The sequence below is a fragment of the Trypanosoma brucei genome, chromosome 10 (assembly GCF_000210295.1).
Source record: "Trypanosoma brucei gambiense DAL972 chromosome 10, complete sequence".
Taxonomy (NCBI): Eukaryota; Euglenozoa; class Kinetoplastea; order Trypanosomatida; family Trypanosomatidae; genus Trypanosoma; species Trypanosoma brucei.
Window position 1 is genome coordinate 41,235 of NC_026743.1, and position 26,780 is coordinate 68,014.

The 26,780-nt window shown below is 44.2% G+C and overlaps 15 protein-coding genes across 15 annotated transcripts; 14 read left to right on the forward strand and 1 right to left on the reverse strand.

Moving 5' to 3' along the window:
- Positions 1-679: 679 nt before the first annotated feature.
- On the forward strand, positions 680-1,591 carry TbgDal_X290 (hypothetical protein, conserved; the record flags this gene model as incomplete). Its single annotated transcript, XM_011778912.1, has 1 exon — positions 680-1,591. One exon carries the CDS (start codon positions 680-682, stop codon positions 1,589-1,591), a length of 912 nt encoding a protein of 303 aa, XP_011777214.1.
- A 543-nt stretch (positions 1,592-2,134) lies between these two features.
- On the forward strand, positions 2,135-2,674 carry TbgDal_X300 (calcineurin B subunit, putative; the record flags this gene model as incomplete). The annotated part of the gene is made up of 1 exon (XM_011778913.1): positions 2,135-2,674. The coding sequence occupies one exon, from the start codon at positions 2,135-2,137 to the stop codon at positions 2,672-2,674; it is 540 nt and encodes a 179-aa protein (XP_011777215.1).
- A 604-nt stretch (positions 2,675-3,278) lies between these two features.
- On the forward strand, positions 3,279-4,307 carry TbgDal_X310 (hypothetical protein, conserved; the record flags this gene model as incomplete). Its single annotated transcript, XM_011778914.1, has 1 exon — positions 3,279-4,307. One exon carries the CDS (start codon positions 3,279-3,281, stop codon positions 4,305-4,307), a length of 1,029 nt encoding a protein of 342 aa, XP_011777216.1.
- A 540-nt stretch (positions 4,308-4,847) lies between these two features.
- TbgDal_X320 (hypothetical protein, conserved) lies at positions 4,848-5,297 on the forward strand (the record flags this gene model as incomplete). Its single annotated transcript, XM_011778915.1, has 1 exon — positions 4,848-5,297. The coding sequence occupies one exon, from the start codon at positions 4,848-4,850 to the stop codon at positions 5,295-5,297; it is 450 nt and encodes a 149-aa protein (XP_011777217.1).
- Positions 5,298-7,014: 1,717 nt separating this feature from the next.
- TbgDal_X330 (hypothetical protein, conserved) lies at positions 7,015-7,494 on the forward strand (the record flags this gene model as incomplete). The annotated part of the gene is made up of 1 exon (XM_011778916.1): positions 7,015-7,494. One exon carries the CDS (start codon positions 7,015-7,017, stop codon positions 7,492-7,494), a length of 480 nt encoding a protein of 159 aa, XP_011777218.1.
- A 489-nt stretch (positions 7,495-7,983) lies between these two features.
- On the reverse strand, positions 7,984-8,316 carry TbgDal_X340 (hypothetical protein, unlikely; the record flags this gene model as incomplete). The annotated part of the gene is made up of 1 exon (XM_011778917.1): positions 7,984-8,316. One exon carries the CDS (start codon positions 8,314-8,316, stop codon positions 7,984-7,986), a length of 333 nt encoding a protein of 110 aa, XP_011777219.1.
- A 378-nt stretch (positions 8,317-8,694) lies between these two features.
- TbgDal_X350 (hypothetical protein, conserved) lies at positions 8,695-10,128 on the forward strand (the record flags this gene model as incomplete). The annotated part of the gene is made up of 1 exon (XM_011778918.1): positions 8,695-10,128. The coding sequence occupies one exon, from the start codon at positions 8,695-8,697 to the stop codon at positions 10,126-10,128; it is 1,434 nt and encodes a 477-aa protein (XP_011777220.1).
- Positions 10,129-11,348: 1,220 nt separating this feature from the next.
- On the forward strand, positions 11,349-14,078 carry TbgDal_X360 (hypothetical protein, conserved; the record flags this gene model as incomplete). The annotated part of the gene is made up of 1 exon (XM_011778919.1): positions 11,349-14,078. One exon carries the CDS (start codon positions 11,349-11,351, stop codon positions 14,076-14,078), a length of 2,730 nt encoding a protein of 909 aa, XP_011777221.1.
- A 375-nt stretch (positions 14,079-14,453) lies between these two features.
- On the forward strand, positions 14,454-15,575 carry TbgDal_X370 (hypothetical protein, conserved; the record flags this gene model as incomplete). Its single annotated transcript, XM_011778920.1, has 1 exon — positions 14,454-15,575. One exon carries the CDS (start codon positions 14,454-14,456, stop codon positions 15,573-15,575), a length of 1,122 nt encoding a protein of 373 aa, XP_011777222.1.
- A 309-nt stretch (positions 15,576-15,884) lies between these two features.
- On the forward strand, positions 15,885-16,289 carry TbgDal_X380 (hypothetical protein, conserved; the record flags this gene model as incomplete). The annotated part of the gene is made up of 1 exon (XM_011778921.1): positions 15,885-16,289. The coding sequence occupies one exon, from the start codon at positions 15,885-15,887 to the stop codon at positions 16,287-16,289; it is 405 nt and encodes a 134-aa protein (XP_011777223.1).
- An 816-nt stretch (positions 16,290-17,105) lies between these two features.
- Positions 17,106-19,031, forward strand: TbgDal_X390 (hypothetical protein, conserved; the record flags this gene model as incomplete). The annotated part of the gene is made up of 1 exon (XM_011778922.1): positions 17,106-19,031. One exon carries the CDS (start codon positions 17,106-17,108, stop codon positions 19,029-19,031), a length of 1,926 nt encoding a protein of 641 aa, XP_011777224.1.
- An 87-nt stretch (positions 19,032-19,118) lies between these two features.
- On the forward strand, positions 19,119-19,475 carry TbgDal_X400 (hypothetical protein, unlikely; the record flags this gene model as incomplete). Its single annotated transcript, XM_011778923.1, has 1 exon — positions 19,119-19,475. One exon carries the CDS (start codon positions 19,119-19,121, stop codon positions 19,473-19,475), a length of 357 nt encoding a protein of 118 aa, XP_011777225.1.
- Positions 19,476-19,972: 497 nt separating this feature from the next.
- TbgDal_X410 (protein kinase, putative) lies at positions 19,973-22,267 on the forward strand (the record flags this gene model as incomplete). The annotated part of the gene is made up of 1 exon (XM_011778924.1): positions 19,973-22,267. One exon carries the CDS (start codon positions 19,973-19,975, stop codon positions 22,265-22,267), a length of 2,295 nt encoding a protein of 764 aa, XP_011777226.1.
- Positions 22,268-22,687: 420 nt separating this feature from the next.
- TbgDal_X420 (hypothetical protein, unlikely) lies at positions 22,688-23,071 on the forward strand (the record flags this gene model as incomplete). Its single annotated transcript, XM_011778925.1, has 1 exon — positions 22,688-23,071. The coding sequence occupies one exon, from the start codon at positions 22,688-22,690 to the stop codon at positions 23,069-23,071; it is 384 nt and encodes a 127-aa protein (XP_011777227.1).
- Positions 23,072-23,741: 670 nt separating this feature from the next.
- Positions 23,742-25,319, forward strand: TbgDal_X430 (choline dehydrogenase, putative; the record flags this gene model as incomplete). The annotated part of the gene is made up of 1 exon (XM_011778926.1): positions 23,742-25,319. The coding sequence occupies one exon, from the start codon at positions 23,742-23,744 to the stop codon at positions 25,317-25,319; it is 1,578 nt and encodes a 525-aa protein (XP_011777228.1).
- Between the last annotated feature and the right edge of the window lie 1,461 nt (positions 25,320-26,780).

Genomic DNA, 26,780 nt, shown 5'->3' on the forward strand with positions numbered 1-26,780 from the left:
TCCCTCTTTCTCATTTCTTCTCTTCTTTTTTTTCCTTCTTTTACCCAACTGTTGATTGCTTGCTGAGTTTTCCTTTTCCCCAAATGTAAGGGCATTTGATCGTTTTGTAAGCTGATATTTTAAGTGTCGTTATGCTTGGACTTGCAGTGGCAGTGTTGTTGTTATTGTTGTTATTGTTGCTCATGAAAAGCAACGGATAGAAGGCAGTCGCGTGTACCCCCTGTTACTACTACCGCTGCAGTTACGTGTGGCCCCCTCCGAGTTTGACTGAATATCACAGTGTCAATGACTCAAAAAAAATAATAATAATATAAAAATTATATATATATATATATGATAATGAAAATAATGCGGCGCTTCTAACCTGTTTCATCTTCCACATTTTCTTTCTGTCCCATTTTTTTTTTCTTCTCTCATTGTTGTAAACGTTACTTTCGAGGAATTTGTTTCGTTTGAGGTTATCGCCTATTTTGGCTAGTGGTAACCTCCATCGCAACTGTGACTTAGTCATAACACTGCACTCAAGAAAGTAAAAGAGCATAAAGTAGAGAGCAGGAAAATAGACTGATTAGAAAAAGGTGGGCACAGGAGGAAGTATCAAAATATTTGATTCCTCTACACTGTGTAGTTTCATATCTAATTTGCCATTTGAGTGTGGTGCCACACAACTTACTTTATTATGTTTAGTCAGAAGCCGCCACCACCGCGTTACGTTCTCAACGTTGACACGGGTAAATGGAGCAAGCAGGTTGTGGTACCTGAAACCAAACCCAAAGAGTCGATGCCAAATATTCAAAGCACACTTGACCTTCTGCTCTACCACGCCATGCACACCGCCAAAACTCAGTTGGAGGAAGAGGGAAAACGGACTCGAGTGGTGCCCGATGTTGCAGGTCAGATTGCAACTTTTGAGGCTCGTCACAACATTCACGCAAATGCACTGCGCTCCTTCTCTCTTTCCAGACGAGGTGGTTGCTGTTCAAATCCTGTTGTTGGACTTCTTTGCGGTATTCCACTGTACGATGTCTATACTGCGCTCACTAAAAGAAAAGGGGAGGAATGGGATACGTATGGAGGGGAGCCCGACCCAAATAAACTCCTGCGTTTAAGTTTAGATGAACTGTTTGATGTATGCACGAGCCTGGTAAAACCAATGGTAAACTATAGTTATGTTCGAGACATGTTTACCATGCTTCCATCTGATGGTGAGGATGATGACAACAGCGTACCTCTATCGTGTTTTTTTTCGTTCCTCGTAGAAAACGCATTTCATCCAACGTTGAACCGAAACGTGGAAGCATTGTTCCGTGCATTTGACCCCGAGGGTACCGGGGTCATATCCGAGGCTACACTTGCTTCTCCTGTGCTCAACGCTTTTGCAGAACTGAATCTTTTTGGACATTTGCGCGGGGAATGGGAAAGGATGGCTTCAACGCTGGAGATTGTGGGAAATATTGATTACCGCATCGTAGACAATATTCGGCTTCTTACGCCGGAGGCCACTCGTGCGGTTTTGTGTAGTTCCCCCATTTTGTATGACGCGATGGAAAATGTCGATTTAGACGGCTCTAAGCTTAAGGTGTCTTCGTGAGTTATTGCAAGTTACGCAGCCCTTGTGCATCAATATCTTGTGGTAAAAGAAAGGGGAGGGGAACTCGTGTAGCGATATCTCGCATTTGATTCACCTTTTGTTTCTTGCCAGTTATGCCTGTGCCGTGTTCTCGCTTCGTGTTGGACTTGTTGTGTTTGCACTTATATCTTACCCTTCTGGCGTCGTCTTTGTTCGTTAGTGGGTACTGTTGGCAAGGGAATGTTTGCAGTTGTAATGTATGTGTTATGTGGTAATGTGAAATGTTTACTTCTCCCGCTCGTGGGGTAATAAAATTTCAAGTTCCCTCTATTTCAATTGCGTGATAGCCTCGTGCTTGCGAGCCGATGTTCGTTGAACTAAGGGAAAAACATCCCCACAATGGCGTATCTTCTCTACCTCGTACTTTTCCCTTTTCCTCTATTATTTGGGGTTGTATTACATGCCACTTTTCTCCTACGGGTGCATGCATGTGCATAATATAGAAAAAAAAACTGTATTTTTTTAAAAAAAGAGAAAAAAATTGAGAGTGGCTGGAGGAGCGGGATGGAAGTTGCTGCGGTTGCGAGTGCTCCCTCGGCTGAGGAGGTGAGCGAACTGAGGAAGCATACGCGTCTGTCAGAGGCTCAAATCACTCGACTGCATGAGCGTTTCACGGCACTTGACCGGTGTGGAAAAGGTTTGATTTCCCCGAGTGATTTTCAGTCAATAGCATCCGTGGCGTCCAACCCTCTTCTTAGTCGAGTGCTTACTGTGGTTAGCAGTAGTGGTGATGGAAACATTAGTTTTGTTGATTTTGCGAAGGCATTCGCTGTTTTTCTCCCACAGACCGATAGGCAGGAAAAGCTGCGCTTTACGTATATGATGTATGATATCGACGGTGATGACAAAATCAGTAACAGCGATCTCATGGAGGCTCTCAAAATGATGGTAGGACCGAACTTAACAGATGTGCAGCTGCAACAGATAGTAGACAAAACATTTATTGAGGTGGACTCCAACCGGGACGGTTTTATCACGTTTAGTGATTTTGAGAAGCTTTCACTTCCCATCAGTCTGGATAATGCCCATGTTCTGCAGTTTTAAACAAATGGAAGCGTGTGGTATCACATGAACCTGACATAACCTAATGCAAATAATTTACACGCATATGTAAAAGGCCGCGGTTTATGTGGTGTTTGTGCCTGCAGGTTTCATTATCCCCCCGCGCTTCACACCCTTGGGGGAGGGGGAATGAAAGTTTTGTGTTGCATTTGCTGCTCAGTAGCAGCTGTTGGTGCATTTCCTTAGCTCGCCTGTACACCGTGGTCAGATATGCGCTGAAAGACCTGGAAAGTTTTTGCTGGGGAGGGGTGTTAGACGTGTGGAATATTTATGTGTCAAAGGCCGGATGAACGTTTCCTTTTACTTTTTTGTTTTGCTCCGTCGTTTATCATCCCTAATCCCATTTTGCTCGTTTTATTCGTCTTACCCCCCTCTCTCTATTTGCGTACCTTTGAAACTGTGTCGTCGCGCAGCATTTTTGTTTCTTCTGCTCCTCTTTGTTTTTCTTTTGGCCCGTTCCCCTTCTTTTTATGTAATTTACAACGGTTTGTTTTCTGTTTTCTTCTAATTTTGATTATTATTATTCACTTTGGTTATTTTGCATACGCACTGTGGCGAGAGGAGTCTTTGAAGTGGAAATACTACTATGCTCCGCCGTAGTGATTTACTGCTGAAAAAGGGTTGGACTCATAATCCCGGTCGTACACGCCGTGGTGGGAAAAATCTCGCATGGCGCCCAAAAATGTCGGAACGTACGCTCGAGCAGTTTGTTCCACTTCACCTCGCATTCCCTCGAAGGCATCCAAACAGTTGGCAAGAGAGGCAGTTCCACCTCCTCGGTTACGTCAAATGGCCAAAAGAAATTGGTTTCTACAATGCTGGTGATAACTTTGAGCTTACACCACAAGCAGCATATCGTATTTACAAACAAAACTGCGACGAGACCTTTTGGACGAGGTTGCATAATGAAAAAACAATTATTCATTTACTTCCACTGGTCGAGCAGGATCCTGGGACCAACATGGTGCTCGTTGATGATATTTTTCGTCACCACCTTAAGCGTTTTGGTGCCGATCATTATATTTACAATGCGGTGATGCAAGCGGCTGCATTTGCAAAAGATTTCCCCCGCTGCGAGCAATTATTAGCAGAGATGCGCGGCCTTGGCCTTGAGCCAAACGCACAATCTTACGTCAACATGATGTTGGGTGCGCGCCTTACAGGAAAACCTCGGGATCAGGCGGAGGCTTTTTTCCGTGAAGGTATCAAAACAGGTGCCATTAGTGCTGTAATGCGTCTCGACACTGAATTTCAAATGTGGATGGACCAATTGGAGCGACTCGGTTCCTTCAAAGCGAAGGTCGGATACCTGTCAGTTAATGAGGAAGGCGCTTCTCCAATGCCTCGTGACATGTGGGCATTATGGGGTTGGCATCGTACCGAGGCGAAATTTATTAGTCGTAAGCAGATGATTTCTGAGCAGGTACAAAACCGTGTGAGGAGTGGCAAAGAGTTGGTGGGAACAGTTTATCAAAAAGCTCGTCGGCAGCCATGGGCAAAATATAATGGGATGTTTCCGTATGATTACAACGGCCCTGCACGAAGACCCGCGGCTTCCTTCGTGGACGCTCCAACTCCAACACATAACGCAGAGGTTTGTGGAACTGCATATTAGTGAGGTGTGTTTGCTCTCTTACGGAGGGAAGGGGGGGGGGTTTCATGGGACGTTTTAACCAGGCGGTAGCGTTTTAGTTTGGAAGGATGCGAAATGGCAATGTGCCACAGCTCCTAAGGTTATATATTTTGTGCATGGATGTGCAATCTTGTGCCGTGTTTGGTCCCTTGGATTTCTTCTCTTTTTGGATGGTGGTATCGTTGCATGGACACATGCACTTTTACTTCTTTTTTTTTTGTTACCTTCAGTGCACGTAATGTACGTGGTCGATTCGCTTAAGCCATCCGCATGCGAATATGTATTATTGACTTACTGTTGTTTACCCTTCCTCTGGTTGCAAGATAATACTGTCAAAAGCTGCACGCTGCTGTACCGTAAGCAATAGTGCTTTAGGAGGGCCGGTAAAAAGCAAAAAAAAACAAAAAACAGTCCGTTATATATAGAGAGAGAGGGAGAGGGGGAGAGAGAAATATAAAAAAGAAATATTGAAGTACTCATTTACCTTACAGAGTCACACACGTCAAAGTTCAAGGAAACGACATGTCCGTGCGCATTCGCTTTATTCTTACAGGCGCCTGTCCTCCATCCTACTCTGGCAAGCAGGTTCAACTTAACTTCCCTCTTGAGGATGAAAATGGGGCACCCACAACAACAGCTCACCTAAAGCAATTGATTCGTACGCAGTGGCCAGAAAATATGTCAGAAATGAAAGAAGTTGTTGAGAAAACTGAAATGAGAGTCCTTAAAACTGGAAACCTCCTCTCAGATGATACCCAAATTCGCTCTGTCCTGACGGCTACAGAATTAAGCGAGTGTAGCATTAACCCAAGTGCTGAAGGGAGCGGCCGAGCAGATGAGGATCAGAAATCAGTTCTGATGCATCTAGTTTTTCAGAGCAATCAAAGTCAAGGCAGACAAAGAGATGGCACCGCAGGTGGAGGAAGGCGTGATAATGCTTCCCATGATAGTGGTTGTTGCACCATGCTGTAGAAAATATGCTCAGATGGTTCATTGCTTTTTTTTTTGTTTGTCCCATCCTCTTCCATCGTCATCCGTCTCTTCTTTTTCTTTGCGCTTCTCTCCTTTTCTTCTCTTTACTTGCTTGTTTTTCATATATATACATATATATATATATATATATACCATCTCTCCAAATATGTTACCATCACCATTACGTTTTAATGGGTTGTAACAAACTTCCTGCACAGGTGATTAGGGTTTAACTCTATATTTCATAAGGTGTGCGGGAGTACTGAAAGAAAAAAAAAACAGTAACAATAGTGGAGAAATGGCGCCCTGTCACTGATGGGTAATATTAAAGTGAGTGTTTCATTGTTTTGTCCCTCTTTCCTCTGTGTGTTTGTGAATGGGTGTCAGTAAAGAAAAGAAAAGGAAGAGGGAAGGGATGCGGAGCAATTACAGAAATGAAAATGGGCACGTCCGCACTGGCACAGAAAAAAAAAAGCGAGAGGAAATGTGTGAAGTGAAAATATCAAGAGGAAACACACATAAACAAAAGAAAAGAGCAGGGGGACGGGGGGGAAAGAAAAGAAGAACTGTTGAAGCTCAACGGAATCAGCTAAGGTGAAAAGAGTGCGTGAGGTGAAAGCGTGGAGGAGAAGTTTATTTCTGCATATGTGTGTACATATTCTTTAGAGAAGGGGATGTTACCATCACCTCCCGGCATTTCATTCCCCCCAAATATTGCATACAGCTTTACTGCTTTCTTTTTTTAAAAAAAAATATTGTTGATTGTATCTTTTCCCACACCCGTGGTTTGGGCAGTATTTTACAATACCTGTGGGAGCTTCTTTTGCGCCACCACGGTGACATATTTCGCCTTTGTTCGTACTATTTTTGTTTCGTCCTTTTGTGATTAATACTCTGCTGCTTCTGAATGTTGAGTGGGAGATGAAATTTGTACTCACCGTGTGGGTTTGTGTCTACGCATACGTGTTTATGTTTGTGTTTGTTTTAGAGAAAAGAAGGAGGAAAAAATACATTGAAGTTCTTATATGTGTATGAACGTGTTTGGGAACCTTTCGACACCGCCACTATTTCCCAGTTTCTTTCTTCCTTTTCTTTTCTTTCTTTTTTTTTTAAACCTCATCGAGCGAATTGGTGCACATGCGAATTCGTATATCTGTTTCTGCTGCTTCGTTATGCGATTTTAAGTAGGGGAATTATGTACGGTGAAAGTGTGATGAAGGGAAGGTCTATGGGGCTGAGGATGAAAAGAAAAAGGAAGAGAAATCAAGATGACTACACAACACTCATTTCCAATTCTGTTTTTTTTTTTGAAGTATGTGTATGTGTATGTGTGTGTGTGTGTGTGCGCGTATATCTTATTGTGACGAATTTGTATGCGCAGAAACCCTTCCATACGCAATATTTAATCCATTCTCTCTCATTGCTATGTTCTCGTGTTTAGTCGTGAACTTTAGGTATTTGTATTTCATATGTCTGTGCTTGCCTTTGTGCATGTTTTATGCAGTGTGGTATATTTTGTACTTGTGAGCATACTTGTGGCTTCTTTCCTTCTCACTTATATATATATATATATATATATTAGTTCCGTTGACAATACCACTAAAAAGGGGAGTGTGGGAGTGTGAAGTAGGTTAAGGTAGTGAAACAAGGAAGTAAAACATAAAAATCCCGCTGGTTCCCCTCTTTTCCCCCTCTTTTGCTCATCCGCTTCATTGAGATGTTGGAGTCTTTTGAATTTGATCAGGAACGAAAGGAGGCGTTAAACACAGTGGCGGAGCTAATCGCTTCAACTATTGAGGGAGCTGAGTCACAAGATGTTCACGATGTACTCTCGTCATCCCTTCATTTGCCTCATAACTGGCAGGAAATTGTTCAGAAAAGGGCTGAGCAAAGGCGTAAACTCAGTGCTACTTTTACTTTATTTTGTGAAGAAACAATTGCCACCCCGTCAACGGATGGAAATGCCGCTCTGGATATTAGTGAAGCGCCCGCAACATGTTTCTTACCGGAGTTACGACCCAAAACAATGCCACCCGTTACAACTTCAGCGACACGCGGGTTTGAGTGTCCCAGTTGTGGAAATCATTGGGATGTTGTTGACGCCCGTAAATCACTGCGCAATAGCAACACATCTTCTGCTGTGCGAGAGTTAAGTAACGCTGATGTTGGATTTTGCCCAGTGTGTGAAGATATTTAGTTAAGTGTAGTCATATCAGTTGGTTCCTTTCCCCCATTTCAATACATTCCTTTTCTTTTCTTTTTCACTTTTCCCCCTTTAAAGAGAGAAAGAGAGAGGGATGGAGGGAGCGAAATATTCTTTTTTAAAAAAAGAAGAGGATCAACAATTCTTGCCGAAGTGGGGGCAGTGAGAACATGTGTGTGTATGTGTGTTGTCTGGGAAGAGTTTATCATATGAGAGCAGTTAATTATGTTAAGGCAGCAATTTTCAATGCCAATATCCGATCATGAGTGAACGACAGCGGGCTCTACATAATTACTGCGTTACCAACATATGACATACACCTACAATGGCGTGTATGGTTATAAGTTTTTTTTTTCATGGAGCAATTGTGTGTATTATTATAGAACACAATGCAAAGAAGATATTATAAGATTCTCTGTGGTTCCTCCTTTTCTACCGTTTTTTTTAAATTGTTTTCTAACGCTAATGCCACGTCGAACAATATCATTCTTCAGACGATACGCCCTGATCGAAAAAGAGGAGTAAGAAGGTGGTGGATTTTTTTTTTAAAAAAAACTTGTTGGAAGCCAGTGGTGGATGCTGCGGTTTACAACTATGATTTGTTTTAGACGCATTGTCGCGTGATCCGTTTGTGCGTCTTTGACACTTGGTGTTGGAGTCCTTCAGCGCTTCATTGGCGGTTTCGCCTTCAAACATAAACGTACGAATATATTTATATATAAATATATATGCACATATACGTTCACACATATAGATATGTAGAGATAAATATGTTTTAATGATCAAGTCACATGTGTGGGGAATGAAGGTGTACATATTTGACTTATATTATGCTTGCATGAAACTCCTCACGTTGAACCATCTCAGTGGTGCCGTGGTGAGGGAATGCTGTGCATTGATCAATCAAAGTTTCTGATTGGTGCTTACCACCACTTTCTTGAGTAAACAATGTTTGGTATTCTTTTTAAAAAAAAAATATTGTAATCCTCTTGGATATTATCCCTTTTCTTTCCTGTTTTTTTTTCTTGTCCTCACTTTGTAGGTTAGTGGAAGATTTTCGTCCACTTTTCCACGTGTACGGCAATTCTTTGCTGTTATTGTTATTGTTGTTGCTTTCTTTCTTTTTTTCTTTCTTCTTCCAAAACCTTCTGGCCATTGTTGATTTGGACGCGGCCACGAGGTGGTGTCGGCCGCATGACTTCTGTGGGGTTCCCTTGTGACATGAACACAAGTTCTTCACTCACCTCTTTGGCGAACTTTTATTTCCACACCAGAAATTGTGTGGATAAAAATGTAAGAACGACTGACCGCTCACGGATGGAGTTTTGGGTGCAGCGGCTCCCCACTGTAATTCTTCAAGAAATTTTCATGGAAGTTATTAGAAGTGATGGATTTTGTTTTGCGTGGGTGGGTATACTTTCCAGCGTGTGTCGGTCGTGGTATTGTGCGTGTCAACATCCCGTCATGTGGGCATTTATGGCTAAAAAGGTGTTTGTGGCATATCCGCTTGTGCTGCGGGCGCAAGCCGTTCCCGAAGACAAAACAAACCTGCGAATGCGAAGTGTTTCGGATCCCATTATTGATGATGCTGATGATTTTGGCACTGTTTCAAATTCTCGCGATGCAATGGAACTGCCAACTCTAATGACCAACCAGTCTTTGCGTCGGGCCATAGAAGATGTGAGGCTTTTCGACGAGAGACGAAGTTATCATACTTATGTTAGACAAATACGTGTGCTTGTGCTGGGAATGATGCTGTCAGGCACACTTTTGCTCTTCTCAATGTTTCTATTCATCACAGTTTGCGTCCTTGAGGGAATCAAATTGGGGGGAGTATTCACAACTTATGCCGCACTCTCTTTCTTGTGGGCAACGTACTGGGGTATTTTTACCATCATCATTGCAAACATTGTGATGGAAGCGCACTTTGAACCCGCCCCACTCTTTCCGCGTCTGCGAAAGAATAAGCCGTTGATACTTACTTCAACTGCTATACTGCTGATAGGCCTCTTCACTTTAGTTCTTCCAACCTTGTTGGTGCACATCAATTTAACCCGTGAGGAAAAGTTCAGTTGGATGTGGTGTGGGGCCACGCCGCTCCTTTTCCTCCTCAGTTGGCAATTGTACGTCGTTTTGTCTTGCTTCTCTCCTAGCAAATGGGGTGAATTGTTAAGATCACCGCATGTAGTTCTCAGACCTATGAAAGTGGTCATGTCGCTCATTTTGAATATCCCTCATGCGTTCCCATTTTGCTGCGCTGTGGCTTTATATTCTCTTCTGCAATACATTCAATATGGCGGTCGTACATATTTGCTTGTTGCTGTATTTCCTCTGCTTGCTAGTCTTCCCATTCTTTCTACGTTATTGCTACTCGATTTCTACATGAAGCGCCAAATGCGAGATCTATTGACCGGAGTTTCTCTTCTCCTCGCATCAATTTTCCCCCTTTCGTTGTTTTGGACGGATTTTCGTGGATTTTCTCTTCTACCGCTGGCGGCTGCTTCTCTTCTTTTGTTTATCACACATTTCCGGCAGGTGGCGCAGCAGTCGATGTTGGAACTTGTAGAGGAGATCCAGCGAAACCGAAGGCCCGCGAGGTGGCGGTGCAGTCACTCTGTGCGAATGTAGTATTGAGTGTGTCAATCTTTTTTGTTTTTTTGTCTTTTTTTTTCTCCACTGTCTGTTGTTCTCCTTTTCTCTTTTCTCTTTTCTCTCTCTCTTTCTGTTGCGTTTCTTCCACAATTCGCCCACTTTATATCATCTGAACTCCCTTCACTTCACTGCTTTACGGTTTACCTTTGGAAAGACGAAAATGGATGTTTAGAGAAAAGGAACATGTGACCTTCATCGAATATTGGACTGGTATGGAAGCGAAGGAGCAAACACAAAAACGTTTTTTTTCCTGTTGTTGAGCGGGTGATTTGAAGACGTAATTGGGTGTGCACACGTGTGCTTATTTTATAATTATTAATATTATTATGATTCGTGTGAAGTGGAAGGTGGGTAGTTTTGTAATATGGTGAGGAGATTTATTGCTGAGGTTATACCTATATCTTCTTTCCATTGTTTTTGGTATGGGTGGGTGGGTGGGGTTGTAATTTTATTTTAAATAAATAAGTAGATATATATTTTTTATCTATTTGATTTCTTTTGTTCATGATATATTTATATATTTTTCGTTTTATTCGTTTTACTTTCAAATTCCTCCCTCCCCCTCAAAAAAAAAAAATAATATGTTAAAAACAAGGGAGAAAAAGGAATATGACGGGAGGTAGTGGAGTGAGGTGATGTTTGGCTATCACGTGGCTAAAGTATGAGTTGGGCATCTCAGTTTGTAGATGCACAAACACACAAACACAGGCATATATTTTGTTATAAAAGGAGGGGGGGGGAGGAAGAGAAAAACAGTGGGAGGGATGATAATAATGAATTACAAGTTTTTAAAGGCCAGTTGCCTCTTCAATTTTTTTGTTTGAAAAACTCAGCCACAACTTTCGTTCGGTTGTGGCGAGCGGTCTTTTTTTTTTTATTTTTTAAATGTTGTTTGTTTTTCTTCAACCTTCCTTTTTTTATTTTTCTGGGGAATTGGTGACATATATTTGTTTCGAACAATTTTCAGAAGTGAAATGCCAGTGTATTAAAGGTTTTTGCATATACCATGCATCTTCTCGTAGTCCCTCTTTAACCCGACCTTTTTTGCTATGTTGTCGCCCTACTTTATCCTTTTTTTGTTTTTGTGTTTCGTGTTACCTTTGCACTTTTTTTTCTTTTTGTTTTTTTTTTCATTATTGTATTGCACTTGGGCTTGGTTTCCTTTTTAGTGCCTGTAGGAGAATTCTTGTTTCTCTATGAACGAAAGTATTATTCAAGTGCCACTTTATGTATCCACATCAGCTTGGCGCAAGGAGGTACAACTGAGAGGCCTCTTGCGCAATCACCCGAGTATAATTGCACACAGTGATATTCTCCCACCTGCTACCACGGCCAAAGTTTTCAGCACAGCTCAGTTGGCAGCACACCACAGGGAAAATGTATTGGCTATTGGTTTAAATCCATTATCCACTTCAGGCGCTTGCGTTGGGCTCTTAACAATGGAAAGTGCGGAGGCAAAACTTAGTGGTATGTCAAAGATGCAGTGGTTGAATTTGCCATCAACCGAACCTTTGAGCAGCGTGGAATGGTGTGAGGGATCCCTTTTGGTTGGAACTAGTCGTGGTCGCATTGTTGTAGCAGATGTTAGTCCACAAACTGTTGAGGATTCTGATGGAGAATTGCAGCGTCGCACTTGCCTCGTATGTAGTGAAGAGCAAACTCCTGTTGGAGACATAGTTGTGCCACCAAGCAAACATGCCGTGTCAACTCTTGTTCGGTGTGTGCGCAGTAACGCAGCCGTCTGTTCCTCAAGTGTGGTGGCGGTATGTGATAGTCGCGCAATGGTGTGGGATGTAAAGGGAGCTACACAACCTGTACATACGTGGGTTCCCAGTGTAGACAGCAGTAAAAATAGTCCAAATGAGCAGGAGCCTCTTTTGTTTGCACAATGGGTTCCAAACAGTGACTCTGTTGTACTCACTGGAAGCTACAGTGGTAGTCTTGTATTCACAGACATTCGCACCAAAGAGGGATCCACCTCCAAATTATCCCTTCCGGCCCGTCGAGGATGTATGGCTCGGTGTGCCGACTTTAACACATTGCTTCCATTTGCTCTTGCTACGGCATCTTCTGACGGTATCATTTCTGTATTTGATTGCCGGTATCCGAGCACTGCCGTCCGAACCATCCCCTCGTTGCACGGCGATATCATGTCTCTAAAGTATTTGAAGCTTCATTCAGACATTATTGCCACGGGTGGGGTTGACGGATCGGTGGTTTTGTGGAATCTTCGCTCTCTTCCAACCTATCGCGTGGGTCGTGCGCAATACAAGTGCCCCGTTTTTGATCTTATTACAACTCCATGGTCTGTGGAGCAACATGTTATTGGTGTTACATGTGGTGGTGAATTGACTCTCACAGGTCTTGCGCAGGAGGCCATGGCAACGTTAGCCGTGCCAGTCACTGAGCGCCTTTCCAAACCATCTGGTCGTAGACAAGAGGATAAAACCGCGGCAAATGAGGCGACAGAACTAATGGAACGTGAAAAATATGGTGTGGGTCTCCTGTATTCCCGTCGGTTACGTGAGGCATATGAAGTGATTGTCGATTGCGCTACAAAGCGCTTTGCGAGAAAGGAGATTACGATGGCAATGAGGTTAGCGGGTCTCCTGGACGTCAAAATGCTTCCGAAATTTGACTACAGGGCGAAAGTTGAGAGTTTTGAAGCGGAGGAGAAGTGCAAGCGTGAATTAGGTGTGGCGGCTTTGTCGCAGTCGCAAGTAATTGTAGCTTTTGAAGATGCACTTGTTCGTTCGAGTCAGTGGCTCTTTCCATCACTTCTGTCTGAAAATATACGAGATCTTCAGAAGCCCGCCAAGCAAGATGTTACAAAACTGGAGGCGTTGCAATTGAATTTGCTTTTGCATAACAATATTGCTTCCGGGTGTATTGGAAGCGTCGTTGGTGGATTGCAGTATTTCATTGCTAATGGTGGGAATATTAGTCTTATAGATGCCAATACGGCATGCAGCATCGCAAAGAAATTGTTGGAAGTGAACGTTGCTGAAGGTCAAAAATTTGTGTCAACGTTGCTTTCGTTGGTGATTGAACCTGATGGTACTGCTGTAGCCGATGCGCTTGCGAAACGTTTGCTCATAGTGGTTCAGGAGCCACTTGTTACGGCAGGGATGCCGGCACGCCAAGCAGGAAGACATGAGGAACTTTTTGTATCTGATTTGCTGAGCGCGAAGAGGGCAGTCGAAGTGCAAATGGAGATTCGAAGTTTAGGGATCGAAAACTACAAAGGAGTAATTGCTGCGGTGAACAAATATCAAGACCAATGTCTCAGAAATGGTGAGAGCGGCATATTTGGCTGGCTTGCTCAGGAACCGCTGATGCTATTTTTGAACTGCCTCACTGCAGACTCAAATTATGCTACATTTTTCTGGGCGTGTGTACAACTAATTGAGGCGCTAGCCGCGTGTCCGGGTATGCGAGAGGTTGAGGCTACACTCTTTGCTACAGTGAACAGCATCCACGTTGCTTCTAATCGCCTCCGAAGCCAACTGCAGGAGTTGGCTTCAAAACCGCGTTTTACCCCAGCGACAGTGCGAGAGGCGGGGAAAACTATAACAACAGTTCTCGACTTCTCTGTTGTCCTTCTTCGTGTTCAGTTGGAGTGCGAGAATGTTGCTCATGAAAGTGAAATGAGAACTGTACCACCCGTTATGTGTCGCATATTTGATATTTTGTCGTCAGCCTCATCAGACTTGCTGAAAGTGTGGGAAACAATTCTCGGTGTCTTGGTGGCGTGTCCCCTTCGCAGTCTTGTGCGAAAATGTTGCCTCACTGGAATGCGTAACTTTGCCCTGAAGGTGGAAGGCCTTCTTTCGCTTTCATCGAAGAAAGGCGGTGACGAAATGTTAAATGAAATACTCGACACATGTGACGAGTTCTTTGACAGAGTTGCTGAAGATGCTGATTGAGTTCTAAAAGTTCATATTTGCCCTTCGTAGGTGTTCGGCGTCAAAGGCAGTTCCAATCCCACAGTGAGGGGAATGTTACCGTATTCGATGCCTTGATTCGATTTTTTTGTGTGTGTGTGTGTGTCAGGGGAGGAGGGCGCTCTCTACGCTGTTCCTCATCCTTTACTGCCACTTTCTCCCCTGCATATTCCTCTTTTTTTTCTTTTTTATCGTTTTCGTGGTTGGTGGAAACTGTTTCCTAATGTAAAGACTTACAGTAGCATTTGTAAATATAATTAATTAACGTGTTTTTTTTTGTGTGTGCGTGTGCGGTCACACGCGTTGAGGCGCAAGGTGCATTCAGATTAGGGCGTTACGGACCATTAAACCGTCCATATGCGGGTAGCATCTTTTAGGGCATCTCTTGCTTCCTTCAGCTTTTACACCCGGTTTTACGCAGCCGGAAAGCCGGGGGTTCCGAGAGCTGGTTTTAAGGCACATGGGGATATTGGCGATGGCCGCAACGACCAACAGCAGTTGCAAAGTGCGAATCCATACAAATCATGGGAACACATGAACCACAAATGGTTAATTCTTATGTGCGTCGGCTGTTTAGCGGGGGGTTCAGCAGCGGGTCACCTTACGGAGGTTGATGAAACTGCACTGAAACCACCTTTTAAGAAGTCGGATGTGCTTTCAAATATTTCCAAAACATTTGAATTCCGTCCTGACCTGGCAGCAATGGGTGTTCGTGTTGCGTTTCTTCTTGCTGCGCGCAGAGCAGGACTTACAACTGACTCCTTTGATGAGTCTTGCGCCGTTGCCCGTGGCCTTGAAGACATCGCCGGAGTATTTCAGCAGCTTGGGACAATGTATCACATTTCAACTGAAGACGCCGCATCGCTGGTAGCTGTGGCTGCATTAAAGTTCTTAAAGGCCCCTTCTGAATCTATTGAAAATGCGTGGCGTTGGGGACGAAATGACACCGATGAGGCCCCACCGCGGAGGCGAAGAAATGATGAGAAATTCCCCGTAGAGGCCTCAGGTGTGCAGAGTTTACTTAAGGGGTTATGTGATCTCACTGATGCTGAGTGCGTAGCGTTGTTAGCATGCCACAGTGTTGGTGAATTTCACGAACACGTGAGTGGCTTGGACGGTGCCACACATATCGGGAGCCGTTACAAGCTAAGTAATGAGTATTATAAGTTTTTGTTGTCAAATGAGAAGCGTTTCTTCGATCTTGAAGTTCCTAGGACGGAGGAAAATAAAGAAATACGTCGCCTACCGAAGAACTTTGTATGTGTTTATGCCAGCACTGGCAAGAGAGGAAAAAAACAACAGTGCGTTTTCAATAGGAGCGAGGTGGATGCCATTTTGAAGAATAGTACGTGGCGGAAGCTTGCCGAGTACTACGCGGAGGACGAAGCGGCATGGGCCGAGGCATTCCAGTCGGGTTTCACAAAAATGATTGACAGTAATTTCAAGAGGTTGCGCCCATACGACGCATCAACAGATTAGTCTAGGATGCGTAGTCTTTACTAATATTTTTTTTGTTTTGTCTTTCACGGATCGAATAATTACACAACTCAGTTTCTCCACACTTGGTTTCCACGAAATTTCCTCATCCAGGGATTCCTCCACGTGTGTTTGTGTTCGCACGGTATTATTGTTATTAATGCTAATTGTTTGGCTTTGTCTCTCCCCCTTGTGACACTTCACCCGTCCATATTCTCGACTACCGTTGTATTTTTTCGTTCTGCTTTTTTTTTTGTTTATGCCAATTCCTTTATTTTTTTTTTTAAAAAAAAACTCTTTAGAAAATTAGTCATGTCCAACCGAGGCTTTACCCCGCGTGCCATTATTCCACCAGCGGCACCTTCAAGCAGAGATAAGAGACCTGCAGGAGCACCATATGGAAAGAATTTAAATAACGCAAAGGCGACGGTGCCTGCACAGCAGCGGGTTCAGGGTTTAAAACAGAACCAACCGGCAAATAGTCATCCCCTTCCATGCGAGTCTTGCAGGGAACTTATGAAATGCACACAAGACGCCCGACAGGCGTTAGAAAAAGTTTTACAAAATGCTCGAATGATATTTCTGGATGACACGCTGCACCATCAAATGGATGATGAGCGTTGGTTGCGGGTTCTACGAGCACTTGGTGGAAATAAGCGGGAATACTTTACGAGAATTCCTTCAAATTGCTTAACTGCTACGGATGCAACTCTTTGAGAGGGGCAGTGTGTTGTGAACAGCAGCGGTTAATATTTTGTGTTGGTGAATAAAGCGGTGCGCTGCCGCTCATTCGTATGTGGAGGGAACTGCCTGAGCGTATATATATATATATATATATGTTTATTTTTTTTGTGTGTGTTGCTGTTGTTTGGTGTTTTTAGATCATTGTGTGGGAAACATTCTTTCGCATTCGCATTTTTACCACCGTCTTGCCTTTCTTAACCTTCTCTTTCCACTTGCAACTGTTGGTATCGGCCCTTTTATGCATTTTCCCCCATATGGAAATGCAGGGGCGGTTTGGGAGGAAATAATCAACTATCTGCAGCGTTGTTATCTTTATTATAGTTGTTGTTACTGCGACCGAATTGTGTCGGTCCCTCTTAATTTGCACCTTTAACTGACCTTGCTTCGATAACTCCTCCATTTCTTTTTTCTTTTTAAATGGTGACTGCGCGTGTCATATTTATCTTTGTTGTTTCTTTTAATTCTGCTGTTCTGAATTGAACAAGTTAAGGCATTAGTCAAAACTCACAGCTCTGAAGGCGTGAATAAAAGTAGAAAAGAAAAGCAGCAGAGAAAAAAAAAAAGAGGACGCCAGAGGCATTTAGGACCAAATAGGGGCGCCATTGGTCAAAGGGAAGAGAAAAAAAACGAGAGGAAAGGAGGAGGGCGGGAGCAAAAAAGAAAAAGAAAAAAATTAATAATAATTCATTGAAACTCTTGCATCTCTTTTTATTAGTATAGAGGGAATATTGCTGTTTCAAAAAAAAAAAAACTAGTAACAGAGAACCCTGTATAGGTCCATCACCTTAAATGCCCGAGGCGTATATTGAGGAAACACAAAGTAAACTGGGGGCTGTTATTAGTTCCCCAAAGTTATCTGAGAAACTCCTTTTGAAACCTCCTTTCCGTTTTTTGCATGACATTGTCACCAGTTTTATTAAAGCAACTGGCTTCCCTGAGGGTTTATATCCCGAAGATATGCTTGACAGTGCAAATGTATCCGATAAAGAAAAGAAGATACAATTCCTTAGTCTCCTTATTGCGGCCGTTGAGTCGGCAACGGGTTCAAAGGTGTCAGCCAATCCTTCTAAAATTGTCGCGGGACATGAACCTGATCAAACAAATGCATTACTTCAGTTACTTGCTTCTTGCGCTGCACTTCCGTCGGATAAAAAGGCAGCGGCCGTAAAGGCAGCAAAAAGTGCGGGAGACGCTACGAAATCATCAAGCAGCAAAGGCGGGGACGACGACGAGAAGCGCAAGCGACGCGAAGAAGAAAAGAAGAAACGAAAGGAAGAGGAAGGTGATGGTGAAAAGAAAAAGCATAAGGAAGAAGACGGAGAGAAAAAAAAGCACAAGGAGGAAGACGGCGAAAAGAAAAAACATAGGGAAGAGGATGGAGAAAAGAAGAAGCATAAAGAAGAGGACAGTGAGAAGAAGAAACGCAAGGAAGGAGAAGGGGAAGAAAAGAAGAAACATAAGGAAGAAGATGGTGAGAAAAAGAAACGAAAAGAGGAGGAAGGTGATGGTGAAAAGAAAAAGCATAGAGACGAAGATGGAGAAAAGAAAAAGCATCGGGAGGATGATGGAGAAAGAAAGAAGCGAAAGGAAGAGGAGGGTGATGGTGAAAAGAAGAAACACAAGGAAGAAGATGGCGAGAAGAAGAAACGAAAAGAGGAGGAGGGAGACGAGAAGAAAAAACATAGGGAAGACGAAAGTGAGAGAAAGAAACGAAAGGAGGAAGATGGAGAGAAAAAGAAACGAAAAGAGGAAGAAGGAGAGAAAAAGAAACGGAAGGAGGAGGATGGTGATGGTGAAAAGAAGAAACGTAGGGACGAGGATGATGAGGAACGCCGTAGGAGACATGAAGAGAGGAAGCGACAAGAAAAGAAAGCTGCTGAGCAGGCGCAAGGTAGTGCCGGAGCTGAGCCATCTGAAGGTAAGGGTGCGGATGGTACTACAGAAGGTGCTACTGGCCAACAGCAATTACCAACACGTCAGCTTATCCGCAAATCGTCTGCGGGGAAAGCGCCACCACGTTCGAAGGCTTCGCACGAAGTTGTTGCTGATGATGGTAGTTCTGCAAATGTTGCTGAAGTGATCCGTGAGACGAAGCGTGGTGCTGCCGGGGAGGGTTCTAAAGAAGATGGAGAGGAAAATGATTGGATGCGTGTCGCTGAGCAACAGGCCGCACGACCAACGAAAGACAGTGACGGGACTTTACAAGATGGTGAGGCAAAGGGATATCTCGGCCAGCAGGCTTTGCGAGCGAAGCGGGAGCAAGAAGAAGAGACCGCGCGTCTGGCGCAGGATGGTGGTGCACGAGGTCCTCGAGAGGGCGGTATTATTATTCACAGCAACAGGGCTGGTAAGAGCGGTGGCACCATGGCGGAGGGCGAACTCAGCAAACTTCGGCAACAACTTCAACTGTTGACGAAAGCTTCTAATCCTCTTGGAAAACTTTTGGAGTCGATTCACGATGACATCGACACAATGGGGCGGGAGTTGGAAATGTGGAGATCGGAGGCACGCAGCCAGGCGCTTGCTGCTGCTGATGCACGCCGGCAAACAACAGAAAGTCTTCAGGAGGTACACGCCCAACTTCAGGCTCTAGAAGACGCTATAAGTGATCAAATATTGAAAAACCATAACATACGGCGCAATATCATCAGTAACGACAATGCCATTGCTGGAATGGTCCGCATGTTTGTTAATCCCGATGCCCTTACCCGTTAGAATAGATGTTTTTCGCGTTTTTCCCTAATATTAACCGTCGGCGTTTTCGACTGAAAAGTTACCTAGGTGGAGAATAGCACTGTGTGGATGCCATGCCGTGGAAGGGACTGCTTCTTGCGAGTGCGCTTGTATATGCGTTGGTCCCATGTCTCCAGCAGTTGCGTTATACCTTACATGTGGAGTAGATTACTCACTGTTACGCACGCCAAAACGCGTGACATACTTCTTGTTCTTTTTTTCTTTCATTTGTGTTGGTTGCTTGCATACCGTGGGCCGGTTGTGGGTAATGACAAGAGGTTTGGTTGCTTTCTCATATGCGATTGTACGCGAATCAGTATATACATATATATTTATATATATCTACATATGTGTGATTTGAATTATCATATTCACTTTATTTTCTGTTTGTACACACCAGTGCTGTTGGGATATTATAATGGGTAGAGTTACATTCGAGACTTTTAATCCACGCTCTTCGCTCCACCCTAACAAGCAAACACACAAACATACATACACAAAAAGGAAACAGAAAGGGGCATACGTACTGGTTATTCAAGGGCTCCATTAGGCTTGTAGGTATTTTACTACACTGGTGTCACGGATTTACGCCTCCTGTTAACTGGTGTGAGTGAAGAGGTTGGGGTCTCACCAAAGGAGAGGAAGGGTTTTGTATTCGTTAGGACGGTGGAATATTACAGTCGGAAATTAGAGGAAGGAACTACTGCCCACACGGGCATCGTAGCGTATACGTCCCCTCCACATTTTCGTCCCCCGATTTCTTTTAGTGAGTCCATTTACGGATTGTAGCACAAGGTGGGGTTATTGAGGGTTTATTATTTTTGGTTTATTCATTCACTCATTCACTCACTTACTAGTGTATATATAAATAAATATACATACGTACGCACTTACATTTCGCATCTCACACTTAGTGTCAGTGAATGGAGAATTACACCCAACTTCGTGTGTTGGGGAAAGGTAGCTTTGGCTCCGCATGGTTAGTGCAACGTCGAAGCGACCGCGTGAAGTTTGTAGCTAAAGAGGTGAGATTAGCCGGTTTACGGCCTGCCGAACGGGACAGTGCCAAACGCGAGATTGACCTTCTTCGTACTCTTCACCATCCAAATATTACGCGATATGTGGACCATTTTGAACACCGTGGTGCGTTGTATATTGTAATGGAGTATGCAGACGGTGGGGATCTGTATTCAGCAATTAGAAATCGCAGAGGCACGCGTTTCTCTGAAAAAGTGATTTTACACTATTTTTCACAGCTGTGTTTGGCTATGCTGCATTTGCATGAAAAGCACATTTTGCACCGTGACCTGAAAACGCAAAACGTTTTTCTGACGAGTGATGGGGTTGTTAAATTGGGTGACTTTGGTATTAGTACCGTGTTACGCAACACATTCGAACTGAGGCGGACAGTGTGCGGAACTCCGTATTATTTTTCGCCGGAGCTGTGCCTTAATAAACCGTACAACAATAAGAGTGATGTATGGGCCCTTGGCTGCATTTTATATGAACTGACGACCCTGACGCATGCTTTCGACGGAAACAATATGAAGGCCCTCGTACAGAAAATTCTAAAGGGTAGCTACCCGCCTATCCATAGTAGTTATTCGACTAGTTTGTCTAAGCTCATATCGTCAATGCTTCAGATTGATCCCCAACGGCGTCCAAGTGTTAGCGAAATTATTTCATCTCCATACATACGTGAGTCACTCTCATTACTGCAACGAGTGGTCAAAGATGCCCACAATAATAAAGGGCCATGCCAACTAGCAGGTGACAAGGAGCGGGCAGCAGCTGGATTTAAACAGCAGGAAAAGGCCCAGGAGGCCCCCATGCGGGCTGAAGAACGCCGTAAAGAAGAACACGCAAAGGCAATGCATGCTGCAAAGGAGCGATTACAACTCCGCATGCAAGGTGAAGCTCGAAATCGTGAAAATGAAGAGAAGTTGCGGCAACTGAAGCTGGACCAACGCCAAGCGGAAGTGGAGCAGAAGATAAGAAAACAAGAATTGGAAGCCCGTGTGCGGGAGCAGCGAAAACTACTTGAACAGCGAGCCAAAGCGCACGCACTGTTGGAGAAACAAAGGGAAGAGGAATGGGAGCGCAACATGAGGGAGCATGCAGAGGAAGTTAGGCGAGGCCAAGGAGAGGAGGGTTGTGCACGTGACAACAGAGAAACAAACGCTCCTAACGATAGACCGTGTAATCGATACGGTGATGGTGGACGGCGGTCTCCATTGAAAGTCCCACCTTCTCCAACAGCAGCAGCAGAGTTGTACCGTGAGATGCGCCGCCAGGCAGCCCTGAATAAGCAGCGCTTTATGGAAGAGATGAAAGTAGAGCAACCACCTCCTGCCGTTAGCGGGCAACCCAACGGGAATGGGAAATTACCACCGAATAGGGGAGGGAATGCGTTGGGTAACCCTCTGGGGAATGGTCAGCAGCCGCAACCGATATCACCACTAGACGATATGGAAGCACGCCGCAAGGCTTATTGGGATATGCGGCGGGAGGCAGAAGAGAACAGGCGACGAGCACTGGCTTTAGAGGCAGGTCCAAGCGCTGTGCAGGTGGAACAACCCGAAGCGGCGCCCCCTAAGGAATCGGCAATGCCACACATAGTGAAAAAGCCTGCACCACAGCAACGGCCGCAAGCCAATGATAACAAACCAAAGGATGTTTGCCCTTTGCTCTATGCAAAGCGCACCGCTAACAATGAGGGCCCGCCGTCGCCACAACTGGAGCCGAACACTCCCGCCAATAGGGTTGGAGTCTACCCTGAAGTTAGTCGCGCAGATTCTCCAGATAGTGGGACGGAGGTGAAGAGAGACGAGGATTATAACGCACTCCAGACTCTTATAGACAGGGCGCTGACAAAGAAGGGCGATCGTGAGAGTGATGAAGACTTCAATGATGAAGCGTTCGTGGACTCTGATATATCACGTTTTGTGCTGGATGGACGGACACTCGTGCTTCCGAAAGTGCAAGCCACAGATCCATTGATGCACCGTATCGAGTCTCTTCGCCTTTTCCTTGAGGGCGAACTTGGCGAGTCCAAACTCTTGGGAGCTTACCGGCAGATGAATGATATTAGTGCGGACGACGACGAAGCAATGCAGCGTGTTCGGGATGAACTTCCGGAAGCCCACCATAAATACATCCCAATCATTGCCCAACTGATTGTGTGCGAAGATGCATTTAATCGTCAAATGCTGCGGTAGGGCTGGCACCGGTACATGTTTTTCTTTAGGGTGCGATTCCCATGAGTGGAGTGTAGCTTTAGATTTGTTGCTGAAAGAATATATTGGACTGTCAACTTCGTTTAGTTACTGTTTCCTCTTTTGGTATTTTTTTTGTTTCTTTCAGTTTGCTAGCGCCTAGTTGATTCACGTGGTTGTTTCTTCGTTTGTAGGCTGTTATGTGGGCTCTGAGGGTTCTAGAACCATCTTCGTGTCATTTTGTTTTTTCTTTACTAATTCACCTCCCTTCTGATTTTTTCTTGTGGAAGAAGGGCCAACTAGGAGGAGGATTATAAAGGAAGAGGAGAAAGGTGCTGTTCTTTTCTTTTCAATCGGCATGCCACAGGAAGTGTTGTTTTCATTAACCAGCGCTCTCCTTTTACTTTACTCGTGATCTGCTGAATGTATATATTTCACTTTTTGTTTACTTCAGTCGTAGTGTTGAGTCTTTTTTATTCCTCCCTTTTCTCTTTTTTCCAGAGAGGGATGCGGGGATGCCCTTTCTTGTATTCTGTTATTTTTCGTCTGCCTCCCCACGACGGAGAGGATTGTTTCTTTCCTTTGTTTTTCATTTACCTCACTTCGCTTCCATCAGCGAAAACTGCACTTGGAAATGATTACTTGGAATACAGAACGAGTCATATCAGAAGGAGTTGTGAACCACCAACAGTCCGGTTGCGGGTTTTATTCTCTCTTTCTTTTTTTTCGCAATCGCGTTTCAAGGAGATAAAGATCCCCCTTTTCGCAGTATTTTGTCTGTTGGGTTGGTGGTATTGTACATTTTAAAGAAAACTAAATTTGGTTCGTTGTGTTGCTCGCATGTTGGTAGTGGGAAAAGGGGGGGGTGGTTTGTTTCGTCTATTTTTCCTTCCCAACACCACCACACATCACGGAGACCCAAACGCCCACCCCTGTTGTGGTGTGCTTCATGTCTTTTTCATTAATATTTTTGGACTTTCTTCTACCTACCGGAACCTAGGAATTATTCACCAAAATGAGTGAATGTATACACAAATATGTTGTCTCCCGATACCCATCCGTTTGTTTATAAACGAGGTTGCTCTTAAGCGAGCCGCCACCTGAAGAAAAGTTATGCGTGAGGTGAAACCATGTAACCTGCAAACATACAAGGATGTTTTATTCTTTTTTGTTATGTGGGGTCAAATTTGACATGCTGCCTCTGTTGCTATTACGGATAACTTGTTTTTATTCATTTCTTACGTCTCCATGTTTGACCTCATTCTTATGTTTGTGGGCAAGTACGTGGCACTAAATCAGAAGGTGGTCGCTGCACTCGTAGGTGGACGCACAGACAAAACATACTCACAACTAACAGTTGACCCCTCAACGCTATCGCAGTTACCGTTGTACCCTTCGCCTTCATCAAGGGACTGTTCGTTTTTTTTTTTGCCCTGTTATTAACCTCAAACTACCCTAACATCATTGCCATCAAATAATGCGGTGCAACAAAGCATTACATCGGTATGATGCTGTTGTGGTGGGTGGGGGTCTTGCGGGGTGCCTTGTCGCCGGCCGTCTTGCGATGGACAACCGGCGGATTGCCGTTATTGAAGAGGGTGAAGATATTCGGCGACAGCCCCGGTGGCATCGTAACTTGGCATGTAGCCTCCTGTCGCATAGATGCGGGGGCCGTGGTTACGAGAGCCATACCAACGTTACAACTCCTCAGCTTTCGCATGAAAAGGAAAATGCCCCTGCACCCGTCATGATTCCAACACCGAAAGTGCTTGGCGGTGGCGGAGTCATGGGAGGCCGGTCATGGCTTATTGGTGATGAGGCGGATTGGACTGCAACTCCATGGGACTTCCGTGGTGATCTTTTACCTCGTGTGCAACGCTTGGAAAATGTGGAAGGCGCAGGCCCACACCGCGGTCGTCGGGGGAGGTTTACCGTTGGTCGCTCGCACGCCCAATCTCCACTTTTTAGGGTATTTTGCGAAGCAATGTCAAAAGACACGTCAATAACAAGTGATTTCAACAAGAAGGCGTTTGCTGTGCGGACAGGTTGCGGGCGTACTGAGTCTTTTGTAGACCCAAATACAGGTGTGGCGCATACCACACTGCAGAGTTACTTGATGGACGCCATCGAACTTAGGCGACCGCTAGACGTGATATGCAACGCGAGAGTCTTTGGTATCAGCAGCGGTAAGGACGACCCGGCTATTGCAACTGGTGTCTCCTACACCCAAAAGGGTGAAACGGTGCATGTTGAAGCAGATGATGTTATTCTTTGCGCTGGAGGGATCGGTACACCATTACTCTTAGCTGCATCCCGCGGTTCACTTCCCATCGACCAGTCGGTTGGCACAAACTTTTGGGACGCACCGCAGGTGAAGCTCCAATTTCGTACCCCATCGTCGCTCAGTCACAATTGCTTCATGGACCCGCTGGTGCAGGCATTTTTGTGGCCCAATGTAACGTACGGCACCCCTATTAGTTCCCTGCGTTCTGCATATGACGACATGATTTGTTTCTGGTCGAGCACAGGAGGACAAACCCCTGATGTAAAATTCATTTTTCAGCCGTTCACGCTCAACAATGACGGCTCACAACCGAAAAATGTGACTCATGGAGTGCAGATTATTGCTCAGCTGCTGAAGCCCAAAAGTCGCGGGTCCATATGCGCTGATGGCACCATTAACCCGCAGTATTTTTCCCATACGGATGATGCAGCAGTTCTCAGCAAAGCCGTGGCGCGAGTGAAGGAGCTGTCGAAGGTATTGCCTTTTTCTAACCTTTTTTCTGAACTTATTGCTGAGCATTTTGAGTCAGCAGGCGTCTACGGCGGGGCAACGTACCCGGCAGTCGCACCTGAGACATTTCTCGTGAAAGGTACGCGAAACGTGTATGCATGTGACGAAAGTATTTTGCCCTCCCCATTGTTAGGTGGATCTCTGCCTTTTATATTGGCTTTAGGGGAAAAATTTAGTGATCATTATTTGCAGAAACTGGAGACTACCGGTAAAGCAGCTGCATCGGAAGGTATCGATGCGAAGGCGCGTATAATTTATTGATTACTGTGGATACACATGTACATGTACACGCATATATATATATATATATATATATTTATTTATTTATTTGTGCACGCCACATTCCAAAAGTTGTCTATTGTTTCTCCAGTTAATTGTCTCTATCTTCTTTTGGCAGTGGAGCGGCCTGTTGCGTTGTTGTTTTGGATGCAGGCTCATGCGAAGGGGGCGGAGAGAATAAAACATAAGCAAGGTAGTTTTTTCATTTTATTTTTTTCCTTTTGTTGATGGAAACAAAGGTAGAGAAGATGAAGAAGGTGGAAACCTTGGGTTTGAGTCATTATTTTATTTATTTATTTTGTGTGTATGTGTCTGCGCGGCCTCGTTTCGTTTTTTCAATAATTTATCACTTATCGTATTCTCTGTTGTTTCCCTCCCTTTGTTTTGTTTAGGTCTCACATATCGATGTTGAGCGGATGCATGCTGTGCTAATGCGTTACCAAGTTATATGAAGTGTTGTGTTCATCCATGTAAATGTGTGAGGGAAATGGATTGCAAGGTCTTTCATATGGAGCAGCCCTCAACAGTGTTTTACCTTTCAATGCATTACAGTGTGTTTATATCAGTTGTATTGATATGGTGCCAATTGATGCCTTACTGTTTTATTGCACTCAACTCAACTCTCTTTCAATCCCATCTTTTTTTTTCTTTTTAATTTCTCTGCTTGTCACCACGTATTAAACTACCTAAGCTATAGCACCAGGAGTCCATTCAAGCAAAAAGCCAGTCACAAGCATAAACACATCGTTTATTTTGTTAAACGTGTAAAAGGCAAGAAAAAAAGCGGGGGGAAAAAAAGGAAACAAAAAGGTGTATAAAAGGGGAGAGGAACCGAAAAATTGAGGTTGGTTTGAAGGCTCACCAAAAATACGTCTCTTTCTTTATCTGTTCCTTTATTATTTTGTTTACTTCAGTCAGGTGTTGTGAAGGGTAAAGAAGCAAAGCAAAAAAGTAATAAATAAATAAAGTGTAAATAAGAAACAGTGGACATAATTGACAAACAAGGGAGATAGAGAAGTCCGCACGATAGACAGGTGAGGAAGAGCGTAAAGTGAATTCCAACGAAAGAGAAAAGACACAGAAGAAGAGCTTAAGAGAAAAGAGGAAAGCGCCTGAAATTTGAAAAAAAAAAAGGTGATTGTATCTGGGGAATTTTGTTGCATATAGAAGAAGGGAAGAAAACAAAGAAGAGGAAAAGATAACACAAAATTGGAACCGAGGCTCTGTCTGCGTGTGCGTGTGTGTTTGTGCCGAGTTCGCTTGCTGCTATTTCGGGATATTTTCTCTGCTTTTCTTTATTCGTGAAGAAGTACTCATACGCGTGACACAGTCGGACTAATCATTAGTGCTACAAAATAGCAGTCTTTTCCTAACTCAGGAATTGTCTGTTTTCTTTTTTTTTTTTTCGTATTTGTCGGCCGCTGGTACTTTATAACAACCACC